Source organism: Chelonoidis abingdonii, chromosome 25, assembly GCF_003597395.2.
Source record: "Chelonoidis abingdonii isolate Lonesome George chromosome 25, CheloAbing_2.0, whole genome shotgun sequence".
In the NCBI taxonomy this organism is placed as follows: Eukaryota; Metazoa; Chordata; order Testudines; family Testudinidae; genus Chelonoidis; species Chelonoidis abingdonii.
Genome location: NC_133793.1, coordinates 21,026,335 through 21,039,812, shown reverse-complemented (window position 1 = coordinate 21,039,812; position 13,478 = coordinate 21,026,335). Strand labels below are relative to the sequence as shown.

Genomic DNA, 13,478 nt, shown 5'->3' with positions numbered 1-13,478 from the left:
GTGAAGGGGGCTGGACTTGATGACTTCTCGAGGTCCCTTCCAGCCCTACACTTTTATTAATCTATGATCTTTTTAAAGAATTAATTATTTAAATCAGCTTGATTTAAATTGCTCAACTCTGTCCAAATCTGAATTTCCTCATGGGCTAATATAAAAATGTATGTGTTTCCAGGTGCTATTTAACAGCATTAAACAGCAAGAGGGAACTCACAATAACATGTATTAATTCATGGATAAGGCTCTACCAAATTCACAGCTGTGAAAAACATGTCAGATCATGAAATCTGGTTTCTTTTCCTATACTATACAGATTTTCACAGAGGACACCAACTTTTCCCAAACTGGGGGTCCTGATCCAAAATGGGGTTGTACGGGGGTCACAAGGTTATTGTAGGGGGTCAAAGTATTGACACTCTTACTTCTGCGCTGCCTTCACTTCAGCTGGGTGGCCAGAGAGCAGCAGCTGCTGGCCAGGTGCCCAGCTCTGAAGGCAGTGCCCCGCTAGCAGCAGCACAGAAGTAAGGGTGGCAACACCATACCATAGAACCATAGAATATCAGGGTTGGAAGAGACCTCAGGAGGTCATCTAGTCCCATCCCCTGCTCAAAGCAGGGCCAATCCCCAACTAAATCATCCCAGACACGGCTTTGTCAAGCCTGACCTTAAAAACCTATAAGGAAGGAGATTCCATCACCTCCCTAGGGAACCCATTTCAGTGCTTCACCACTCTCTGAGTGAAAAAGTTTTTCCTAATATCCAACCTAAACCTCCCCCACTGCAACTTGAGACCATTACTCCTTGTTCTGTCATCAGGTACCACTGAAAACAGTCTAGATCCATCCTCTTTGGAACCCCATTTCAGGTAGCTGAAAGCAGGTATCAAATCCCCCCTCATTCTTCTCTTCTACACACTAAACAATCCCAGTTCCCTCAGCCTCTCCTCAGAAGTCATGTGATCCAGCCCCCTATTCATTTTTGTTGCTCTCCGTTGGACTTTTTCCTGTTTTTCCACATCCTTCTTGTAGTATGGGGCCCAAAACTGGACACACTACTCAGATGAGGCCTCACCAATGTCGAAAGAGAGGAATGATCACATCCCTCGATCTACTGGCAACCCCCAGTTGTTTCCTCCAGCACTTGGACCAGGAAATTGTCCCCTACACTTTCCAAAAACTTCCTGGATTGTCTGTGCACTGCTGTATTGCTCTCCAAGCAGATATCAGGGTGATTAAAGTCTCCCATGAGAACCAGGGCCTGCGATCTAATAACTTCTGCTAGTTGCCAGAAGAAAGCCTCGTCCACCTCATCCCCCTGTCTGGTGGTCTTATAGCAGACTCACACTCGACATCCCCTTGTTGCCTCACACTTCAACTGTAATCCAGTACTCTGTCAGGTTTTTGCATTCATACCGGAGATTCTGAAGCAGTCATACTCCTCTTCTTATTATTACAATGCAACTCCCCCATCTTTTCTGCCCTGCCTTGTCCTTTCCTGAACAGTTTATATCCATCCATGACAGATACTCCAGATCATGTGAGTTATCCACCACGTCCTCTGTATTCCAATCGCATCTAGTTCCGTTGACTGGTGCCAGGGACTTCCAGTTCTCCCTGACTTGTTTCCCATGCTTCTTGCATTTGTGTATTTAGGCCTTAAATGAAACTTCGCTGTTTTCCTGCTTTCTCGGTCTGAGGAAGGGTCCGTCCCCTCTTGCATCTCATAGACACAAAACCCTACCCATACACATTTATAACAACCCCGAACCCATGACTGAGTTATTGAAATCCTCAAAATTGAGATTTGAAGACCTCAAGCTGCAGAGAATCCACCAGCAAGCGACCCATGCCCCACGCTGCAGAGGAAGGCGAAAAACCTCCAGGGCCTCTGCCAATCCGCCCTGGAGGAAAATTCCTTCCCGACCCCAAATATGGCGATCAGCTAAACCCTGAGCATGTGGGCAAGACTCACCAGCCAGCACCCAAGAAAGAATTCTCTGCAGTAACTCAGTTCCCATCCCATCCAACATCCCCTCACAGACCATTGAGCAGACTTATCTGCCGATAATCCAAAATCAATTGCCCAAATTAAACTATCCCATCATAACATCCCCTCCATATACTTATCAAGCTTAGTCTTAAAGCCAGATAAGTCTTTTGCCCCCACTACTTCCCTCGGAAGGCTGTTCCAGAACTTCACTCCCCTAATGGTTAGAAACCTTCGTCTAATTTCAAGTCTAAACTTCCTAATATCCAGTTTGTACCCATTCGTCCTCGTGCCTACATTAGTACTAAACTTAAATAATTCCTCTCCCTCCCTAACGTTAATCCCCTGATATATTTATATAGAGCAAGCATATCCCCCGGAGCCTTCTTTTGGCCAGGCTAAACAAGCCAAGCTCTTTGAGTCTCCTTTCATAAGGCAGATTTTCCATTCCTCGGATCATCCTAGTAGCCCGTCTCTGAACCTGTTCCAGTTTGAATTCATCCTTCTTAAACATGGGACACCAGAACTGCACACAATATTCCAGGTGGGGTCTCACCAGCGCCGTATATAACGGCACTAACACCTCCTTCTCCTTGCTGGAAATACCTCGCCTGATGCATCCTAAAACCGCATTTGCTTTTTTAACAGCCATATCACATGGGCGGCTCATAGTCATCCTGCTATCAACCAATACCCCAAGGTCCTTCTCCTCCTCCGTCGCTTCCAACTGATGCGTCCCCAACGTATATCTAAAATTCTTATTATTAATCCCTAAGTGCATGACCTTGCACTTTTCACTATTATATTTCATCCTATTACTATTACTCCAGTGTACAAGGTGGTCCAGATCTTCCTGAATAGTATCCCGGTCCTTCTCCGTGTTAGCAATACCCCCCAGCTTCGTGTCATCCGCAAACTTTATTAACACATTCCCGCTCTTTGTGCCAAGGTCAGTAATAAATAGGTTAAATAAGATCGGTCCCAAAACCGATCCTTGAGGGACTCCGCTAGTAACCTCCTTCCAGCCTGACAGTTCACCCTTCAGTACGACCCGCTGGAGTCTCCCCTTTAACCAGTTCCTTATCCACCTTACAACTTTCACATTCATCCCCATCTTTTCCAATTTAACTAACAGTTCCCCATGCGGAACCGTGTCAAACGCCTTACTGAAATCGAGGTAAATTAGATCTACCGCATTTCCTTTGTCTAAGTAATCCGTCACCTTCTCAAAGAAGGAGATCAGGTTGGTTTGGCACGATCTACCTTTAGTAAATCCATGTTGCAATTCGTCCCAATTACCATTGACCTCAATGTCCTTAACTACTTTCTCCCTTAAAATTTTTTCCAAGACCTTACACACGACAGACGTCAAGCTAACAGGCCTATAATTACCCGGATCACTTTTATTCCCTTTCTTAAAAATAGGAACTACGTTAGCAATTCTCCAGTCGTACGGCACAACCCCCGAGTTTACCGATTGCTTAAAAATTCTCGCTAACGGGCTCGCAATTTCACGCGCCAGTTCCTTTAATATCCTCGGGTGGAGATTGTCCGGTCCCTCCGATTTTGTCCCATTAAGCTGTTCAAGTTGGCCTCTACCTCAGATGCGGTAATATCCACCTCCATATCCACATTCCCGTTTATCATCCCTCCATCGTCCCTAAACTCCTCACTAGTCTTATTAAAGACCGAGGCAAAGTACTTATTTAGATATTGGGCCATGCCTAGGTTATCCTTAACCTCCGTCCATCCTCAGTGTATAGCGGCCCCACTTCTTCTTTCTTTGTTTCTTCTTATTTATGTGGCTGTAGAACCTTTTACTATTGGTTTTGATTCCCTTTGCAAGGTCCAGTTCTACGCGGCTTTTAGCCTTCCTCACTTTATCCCTACACGTTCTGACCTCACTAAGGTAGCTTCCCTTGCTAATCCCGCCTTTCTTCCACTCCCTGTAAGCTTTCTGCTTTTTCCTAATCCCCTCTCTGAGTTGCTTGCTCATCCAGCTTGGCCTACAACTCCTGCCCATGGTTTTTTTCCCCTTTCTTGGGATGCAGGCTTCCGACAGTTTCCGCAGCTGCGACTTAAAGTAATTCCAGGCCTCCTCCGCATTTAAATCCACAAGTTCCTCCGTCCAATCCACTTCCCTAACTAATTTCCTTAACTCTTTAAAATTAGCCCTCGAGAAGTCGAAAACCCTAATCCCAGATCTACGTTTGTTTATCCTTCCATCTAATTTGAATTGAATCAGCTCATGATCACTCGAACCAAGGTTGTCCCCTACCACCATTTCTTCTACGAGGTCCTCACTACTCACCAAAACCAAATCTAAAATGGCATCCCCTCTCGTAGGTACTTCAACTACTTGATGAAGAAATCCATCCGCTATCACATCCAGAAAAATCTGACCCCTATTATTCTTGCAAGCACTCGTCCTCCAGTCTATATCCGGGAAGTTGAAGTCTCCCATAATCACACATTTCCCCTTTGTGTTTACTTCATTAAAGACATTAAAGAGGTCTCTATCCATATCCAAATCAGATCCCGGCGGTCTGTAGCACACCCCAAGCACTATCTCAGGGGAGCTCTAGTAGCTTTTTTACCCAGCGTGATTTTTACCCAGACAGACTCCGTCTTATCCATTTCCATCACTTCTTATTTCATTACAGTTCAACCCATCATTGATGTACAAGGCTACTCCACCACCTTTGCCTTTCTTCCTGTCTTTTCTAAACAGCACATAGCCTTCAATACCCGTACTCCAGTCATGAGTACTATTCCACCAGGTTTCTGTTATCCCTATAATATCCGGTTTCACTTCCTGCACCAGTAGCTCCAGTTCCTCCATCTTGTTCCCTAGGCTCCTCGCATTAGTGTACAGACATTTTAATTTTTGACGTTTGTCGTCAGTGACATTCTTTCCCCCGTCGTGCACAGACTTCTACCACCAGCATCACCCGTTAGGCTAGTTTCAACTCCGCTTTTCCTCCTTGGGTCAATTCTTCGGTCCACAAGGGTATCCCCTCTCACTTTGTTTACTTCCCTCTCCAGGTTAAATTCCGGCGTGGAGATCTCCTGAACATCTCCCAACCATCTCCCCCAACTTCCTAGTTTAAAGCTCTCTTAATGAGGTCGGCGAGCCTCCATCCTAGAAGTCTATTTCCCTCCTTGCTTAGATGAAGTCCATCCCGAGCGAACAGTCGTCTGTCCGTAAACGCTTCCCAATGACCGTACATCCCAAAGCCCTCCTTATAGCACCACTGCCTGAGCCATCTGTTAATCATCATAATCTTGTCGCTCCTTCGTCGCCCCGCTCTAGGAACCGGCAGAATCCCACTGAAGATCACCTGAGCCTCGATTTCCTTGAGCGTCTTCCCCAGTCTGACATAGTCCTCCTTGATACAGTCCAGCGAGTGACTAGCCGTATCATTCGTTCCCACATGAAGGACAATCAACGGATTCTTTCCCGCTCCCGCTAGGATCCTTTTCAGCCTCAGGTCCACATCCTGTACCTTAGCCCCCGGCAGACAGCACACCCTTCTGTTCTCCCGATCAGGTCTAGTTACAGGCCTGTCTATTCTTCTCAGTAAAGAGTCTCCAATCACGTAGACTTGCCTTTTCCTGGCGACAGTGTGATTCTCCGGTCTATCCCCCACACCAGCTGGCCGCAAGCCCTCTCGATTCGTCTTCGCGCCTCTCGCAATCCTCCTAGGGCTCATACTGGGTGTCGCCTCCATTGACTCCTCCCCTCCTTCTGCAGGACTAGCCGCTCGCCTCTTTTTCCTTCGCCCTCTCTCCTTCAGCGAGCACCTGCTGTGCTCCATCTTCATTTTCCAACCCAGCAAACCTGTTCCTGAGTTCTATTTCTCCGTCGCTGGCCCGTCTTTTCCTCTGCCTGGTTCTCCTAGTCACATGCTTCCACCGTCCACTTTCCTCACCCAGCAGCTCCTCAGAATTCTTTGGTCCTGCTTCCATCTGCTCGTCTGAGCTTATCCCCTGTGCCTCATCATGTCTGTCTTCCATCATCTGCTCAAACCCCTTCTAAACTCAGCCAGAGTTTCCACCTGCATCTCCAGTCCTCTTATCTTTTCTTCCAGCAGTTCTATCAGGCGGCACTTCATGCAGACAAAACTCCTTTCAGGTGCCCCTCCAGGACCATGTACATGCCACAGCTACCGCATCCGGTCATCCTCAGTGTGTCTCTGCCTGCTACCTCTGTCTCCATCATGCCCTTCCAACTCTGTGCCTGGCAGTTCAAGCCTCACACCGCACCACGGGACACCAACAAGGCCTGGGCTGCTGGCAGACCCCTGCCCCTTCCCTCTTCTGGCTTGTTGGTTTCTCTGCTTTAGTCTCCTCTGGAACCTCCCCCTGGAAACTCCCACTGAAACTCCCCTGTTAGCAGCTCTGTTCGCTGGCTCCTGTGCCGCTGCAGCTGTCTGTGCCGCTGCCTGAGTGCCTGGCTCCTTATATAGGACCCCTAATCAGGTAAGCCCCGCCCCCAACTCAGGGCTCAGCCTCGCTCTCAGCACACGGCCCCTAACAGCCTGCACACACACTCACTCACACACAAACTCCACAATACAATCCACAAACTACAAAAACCTGCTCCTCCAACAGAACTCCTGAAACTCCCCTGTTAGCAGTCCTGTTCGCTGGCTCCTGTGCCGCTGCCTGAGTGCCTGGCTCCTTATATAGGACCCCTAATCAGGTAAGCCCCGCCCGGGAGGATAGACGAGAACACCACTTGCACCTCAAACTCCTTTATTCCTTCTTCCCAGAGCCATGTAGTCTGCAGTGATCCACTCAAGGTCATTCTTGGCAGTATCATTGGTGCCCACGTGGAGAAGCAGGAAGTGGTAGCGATCTGAGGGCTTGATGAGTCTCGGCAGTCTCTCCGTCACATCGTGAATCCTAGCTCCTGGCAAGCGGCAGACCTCTCGGTTTTCTCGGTTGGGGAGGCAGATAGATGACTCAGTCTCCCTGAGGAGGGAGTCCCCATCCACCACTACCCTCCTCCTTCTCTTGGGAGCGGTGCTTGTGGAACCCCCATCCCTAGGACAGTGCATCTCGTGCCTTCCAATCAGTCAAGTCTCCTTCTGCTCCCTTCTCTCAGATATACCATCTAGTCCACTCTCCACATTAGTAGCCTGTGGAAAAGAACATGAAAATGGTTGCTCATCTGTATCTCCATTGCTGGTACATGGACGCTCCTCTTCCTTCTTCTGGAGGTCACATGCTGCCAAATTTCTTCACCGTCCCTCTCTCCCCTCTGCACAGCCTGCTCCAATTCTTCAGGATGTTGTGCCCATAGAAGCATGTCCTGACACCTGTCCAGGAAATCTTCATTTTCTGTTATGCAACGCAGGGCTGATACCTGTTGCTCCAGACCTCAAACCTTCTCTTCCAATATGGAGACCAGCTTGCACTTTGTACAGACAAAGTCGCTTCTGTCCTGTGGAAGAAAGACAAACATGGCACAACATGTGCAGGTCACAACAGCTGAATGCTGATCTTCCATAATTTCTTCCTTCTAAGAGCTTCCTCAGGTGTTGCAGCAACTCACAGAAGCCCGTGAGATGAAAGTCTCAGTGGGCTCTCCCCAGGCAAACTCCCTCTGTTAGTCTCTGCTGTTCACCACTCAACTGGTTCACTGCTGACTGCTTTATAGCAGTCACGCCTACTCAAGGCCCACCTGGAACAAAGCACTCCCAATTCACACTTTTCAAACAAACAATCTAACAATCAAGCACACTGTCCAACTGACAAACTGTCCCCTGCAACAGACACTCAGATACTCACCAACAGAGGCCCCCTAATGCAGCACTTAGCGTACCTCCTCTCAGACAGATCCCAGGCAAACGCCCTCTGTTAGCCTTTTTGTAACTGTAGGGATCATGATTCAAACAGGGCTGTGGGGAGGATCACAAGTTTATAGTCTTGTTATACCCTTACTTCTGCAAGGCTACCTTCAGAGCTGGGCAGCTGGAGAGTGGCAGCTGCTGGCCGAGGGCCCAGCTCTAAAGGCAGCAGCACAGGAATAAGGGTGGCAATAACATGACTCCCCTACTATAAACTTGTGACCCTCCTCATAGCCCTTTTTGAGTCATGACCCCTACAGTTACAACACAGTGAAATTTCAGATTTAAACATTTGAAATAATGAAGTTTGCAAATTTTAAAATCCTATGACCATGAAATTGACCAAAATGGACCGTGAATTTGGTAGGGTCCTGTTCATGGATTCATAGATTCCAGGGCCAAAAGTGACTGTTGTGATAACCTAGTCTGACTTCTTGTATACCAAAAACCATAGAATTTCCCCAAAATAATTCCAAGAGATCTTTCAGAAAAACAGCCAACCTTAACTTAAATATTGTCAGTGATGGAGAATCCACCATGACCCTTGTTAAGCTGTTCCAATGATTTATTACTCTCACTGTTAAAAATTAAGCTTTATTTTCCGTCTGAATTTGTCTAGCTTCAGCTTCCAGCCATTGGATTGTGTTATACCTTTCTGTGCTAGACTGAAAAGTCTGTTAGCAAATATTTGTTCCCCGTGTAAGTACTCAAACTGTAAACAAGTCACCCCTTAACCTTATTGTTAAGCTACACAGATTGAGCTACTTGAATCTATCACTATAAGACATGTTTTCCAATCCTTTAATCATTCTTGTGGTTCTTCTCTGAACCATCTACAATTTATCAATATGCTTTTTGAATTGTGGACACCAGAACTGGACACAGTTGTGATGTTGCACCCCATAAGGTTTTATGGAAATATGACATAACTGGAATATGTTTAATGCTACATATGCCACGTAACATATCTCTGCAAAGGTTATGGCCTACTGAATATATTCATCCTATTTGTATGCATGTATCATTCTTGTATTCAAAGTTATGGATATTGCCTGTGTATTTGTTTGATTTTAAGTAGCCTCAGTGAAGCATTTGGTCAGCTTCTTGAGAAAAGACTATTCTCAGTAAGTGCACAATCAGAAACACTTAAGCTGACAATAGACTTTGATAGACGCCAGTCCACATCTGAGCTTTCCTGGGAACATTCCTGTAGAGAACTAAGTCATGCATGGACATGTGACTTGCCCAGGTGACTCCAAAACTGCATCTTGTAGAGGGCATTCCACACAGGGGGAGGGAAGAATTTCCACCCAGAAGAGAGAAACTATATAAAGCCGTGGGAGACTCCTCAATTTTTGTTTTCAGCTGGCTCAAGAGATAGCCTCTGCACCCTCAAAAGATACCTGAAAGAAAATGGAACAAAGGACAGTAACCACAGAGTGATTGCTGGACCCAGACTAGAACGAGGCTAGTCTGTAAAAGCAGCTTACTGGAATGTCTCTGAGGTGAGATTTCATCTGTAATCACTTTCTTACTGTATTAGGCTTAGACTTGCGTGTTTTATTTTATTTTGCTTGGTAATTCACTTTGTTCTGTCTGTTATTATTTGGAACCACTTAAATCCTACTTTTTGTATTTAATAAAATCACCTTTCTACTTAATAATTAACCCAGAGTACGTATTAATACCTGGGTGGGTAAACAGCTATGCATCTCTTTCTATCAGCGTTATAGAGAACGAACAATTTATGAGTTTATCCTTTATAAGCTTTATACAGGCTAAAACGGATTTATTTGGGGTTTGAACCCCACTGGGAGTTGGGTACCTGAATGTTGGAGACAGGAATGCTTCTTAAGCTGTTTTCAGCTAAGCCTGCAGCTTTTGGGGGACGTGGTTCAGATCTGGGTCTGTGTTTGTAGCAGGCAAGCGTGTTTGGCTCAAATCAGGCAGGGCACTGAAGGAAAATGGGCTTAAAGGTAGTCTCAGCACATCAGGTGGCAGTTCCCAAAGGGGGTTCTATGATCCAACCCATCACAGCAGTATTCCAGTAGCAGTTACACCAGGGCAGCGGGCATAAGAGATTTGGGGAGGCTAAGCCTCTCCATATAGGACAAAAAATGCCGGATGTGGGGCACCTCCCTTTAGACATGTGCCAGACAGCCATCTTTGGAGTGCTGCCACCAGAAGCTCCTGAGAAGTGTGTGTGTGGGGTCACCAGCGCCCTTTGCATGGCGCCACCAAGTCCCCACCTGCACTGCACCTCTTCCCCCCGAAACCCCACCCTCGCTGTCTCTCTTCCCTGCCTGAGGCCCCACTCACTCACTTCTCTCTGCCCCTCCTTGTGTCACTTGCCCATAAGGCAGGAGGAGACTGAAAGGAGCAAACGATGGGTGTGGGGGCAGAGAGGAGTGAGTGGTGGGCAGGCAGGAGAGGAGTCAGGGAAGAGACGGAGCGGTGGCAGGACCTTGGGATGGAGTGCGGGCGGGACCTCAGGGGAGGCGGCCGAGTGGGGATGGGGCTCCCCACTTCTAGGGAGCTTCTGGTGATCACACCTGGCCTCCCCAAACACAAGAGTCACCTGCCATCTATGCCCCAGTGCCAAACACGAGCAGCAATAACCTCTCTACTCCTATGCGAGATTCCTGTTTATGCATCCAAAGATCACATTGGCCCTTCCGGCCAGAGCATCACCATGGGAGGTCATGTCCAGCCGATCATCCACCATGACCCCCACATTTTTTTCAGAGTCCAGCACCCCAGGATGGAATCGCCCCCCTTGTAAGCAGGGCCAGATGTAAACACGCAGATTCAGCAATATTCAAACGCCTCCTGCTTGACTGCCGCCAGCTCACCAAGTGACCCAGACTGCTCCGTACCAGTGACCTGTGCGGCCCCGTCCCCATTCACCACCTGCAAATGGTCAGTGCTGCGGCACCGGGCAGCTGAACCCCAAACCCTTGCACCGGTGGCCACTGGCCCGCGCTGTTCCGCTGCCCCGCCCCCAGCCCCTGCAGCCCAGCGCCGCTCTAGGAAGCCCAGGCGAGGCCGGACCCGGACCGTCACCGCGCAGGCTCCGGCTGGCTCTGTGAGCGGCGCGGCCCTCGGAGTCCCGGCAGGGCGGCAGCGCGCCCCCTGGCGGGGGCAGGACAAGTCTGCCCCACAGACGGGTTCTCCTCCCCCGTCATGCCGTGTCCCCGTAACCATGGCGCCCAAGTACCCTCGCGCCCGCCCGCCGCTGAGAGGAGGCAGTGAGTGCGCGTGCGCCAGCCTGGGGGCCGGTCCCTGGTGCCGGGTACTAGTGCGCACGCGCAGTGAGCGAGGCGGAGCTCTGTCAGTTCAGCTGAGCTCCCGGCTGCCCTGCCGCGCCGCGCCGCGCCCCGCCCCGCCCCGGACCACTTTGCCCCAGCCCGGCTTCGCCATGTCCTACGGCCCGTTGGACGCGTGTCGGCCCGGGGGGCCCCAGGGGCAGCCTCCGCCCCGGGACTTCAGCGGCATCATCCAGACCTGCAGCGCCAACGTGCAGCGCATCGCTCAGTACAGTGAGTGCGGCCGGCCCGGCCCGGCCCGGCCCTTCCTCGCTCGCGCCTCCCGCCCCTCCGCGTCCAAGCCCCTGGCGCGCGGCGGCTCCTAGCCCCCTCCTGCGCCGGCCTCCCCCCGCCCCTCTCAGCCTGAGCCCTGCCGCCCCCTGCTGACAGCTCTGCCCCCCTCGCCTCCCCTGGGTCCCTCCATCCCGGCCCCTCGCCTCTCCCTTCCGAGCCATTCGAAACCCTGCTGCGGACATTCCTGCCCCTGCTGTCCTGACCCGCCCCTTCCCCATGGCTGTGGCATCACCTTCCAGTTCGCCCCCCCGCCCCGCCCCGCAGTAACTGTTCTTACAGCTTTCACCCTTGCTGCTGCTTCGTACTGCACCCAAACCGCTGGCCGCGCTCTTTCCCTTCGATTGCTTTTCCAGCCTTGTCTTTGCATTGCAGTTTCTCTTCACCTCTTTTCCAGTATGGAAAATAATGAATGACGGCAAGCTACTCATTCAAATTCTAAAGTAGATAACTAATGGGAATCACGTATTTCTGACTAGGCAGTTGGTTGTCTGCAGGAGAGTTTCTGCTGATCTCTTGGAAGAGTTATATGGAATTTCTAAAATGTCAGCAGGTATCTGAGGGACCTGAAATAACTGAATACAGCCAGGGAAGGAAGTTAAGCAGCCACAGCAGCTCCCTTGTAATTGGCCATGTTCATCAACCTGCTTTGTCAGACTAACACATCCATGTTGCTACAACCGCTAGTCATCCCTTGACAGTATGGTGGCCCTCTGGCTTAACATGAGGTAGTCCATTCCTGACTTTCCAAGGGACTTGTTTTCCTGGAGCTTCTCTTCATCAGCCCCCGACTTCCCTCCATTGCGATGTCTGCTTCTCTTCCTCCAATGAGACAGTGAAGGCTTCATATCTATAAAACAAAAATAGGGTGGTTTTTCTTGTTTTCTTGCCCACCCATTTACCTGTCTAATCTCTTCTTGTGTTTCTTTGCTTTAATTCTTTGCATGAAACAGAATAGAATCCTCCTGTTGCTACTAGATCATTACACCTGACTAGTGCCAACACACAGGAGCACATGAGGTGTGGGACTAGCACAAGAGTTTCTCAAAATAGTCAAGGAATAAGTGTCTTATCAAAGGCCTTAATAAAGTAAAGGGCACCATCAACTTGAGTATATCTATTGATACAAATGCCTAATATTGCCATACCAGACAGGGAAGTTACTTTTCTATTTTGGTTACTTTAGACAAAACGTGCTTTCAGTAGTAAATTTCATTGTAATCAATTTCCCCCATTTGTGTGGGTTTTAAACAGCAGATATTACGTTCATTACCTTTCTTGGCTTTGATCATCTGTGCATAGAGTACTATCTGAAAGCTTTCTGTCACTTTTAAGACTATTTTGAGCTTTACTTATAAGGACAACCTAGGGAATTACAGACCAGTCGGCTTAACTTCTGTACCAAGATAATGGAGCAAATAATTAAGAAATCAATTTGCAAACACCTAGAAGAAAATAAGGTGATAATAACAATCAGCATGGATTTGTCAAGAACAAATCGTGTCAAACCAATCTGATAGCTTTCTTTGGCAGGGTAACAAGCCTTGTGGATGGGGGAGAAGCGGTACATGTGGTATATCTTGACTTTGGTAAAGCTTTTGATACTGGTTCGCATGACCTTCTCATAAACAAACTAGGGATATACAACCTAGACGGAGCTACTATAATGTGAGTACATAACTGGTTGGAAAATTGTTCCCAGAGAATAGTTATCAGTGTTTCACAGTCATGCTGGAAGGGCATAATGAGTGGGGTCCCTCAGGGATTCGCTCTGGGTCTGGTTCTGTTCTATATCTTCATCAATGCTTTAGATAATGGCATAGAGAGTACACTTATAAAGTTTGTGGACAATACCAAGCTGAGATAGGTTGCAAGTGCTTTGGAGGGTAGGATTAAAATTCAAAATGATCTGGACAAACTGGAGAAATGGTCTGAAGTAAATAGGATGCCATTCAATTAGGAGAAATGCAAAGTAGTCCACTTAGGAAGGAACAATCAGTTGCACACATACAAAATGGGAAATGACTGGTGTAGTGTCAAAGTT

At 48.4% G+C, this 13,478-nt stretch overlaps 2 protein-coding genes across 4 annotated transcripts in view; both read left to right on the top strand.

The window, feature by feature from the left end:
• HNRNPR (heterogeneous nuclear ribonucleoprotein R) overlaps positions 1-13,478 on the top strand; it is a 667,870-nt gene that overhangs the window by 28,740 nt on the left and 625,652 nt on the right. The window lies entirely within an intron of this gene.
• Positions 11,155-13,478, top strand: part of STX12 (syntaxin 12) — a 30,520-nt gene continuing 28,196 nt past the window's right edge. Inside the window, exon 1 of the mRNA XM_075060954.1 lies at positions 11,155-11,377. Coding sequence (XP_074917055.1) covers positions 11,257-11,377 — 121 coding nt within the window. The 5' untranslated portion in view covers positions 11,155-11,256. The remainder of the gene's footprint in view (positions 11,378-13,478) is intronic.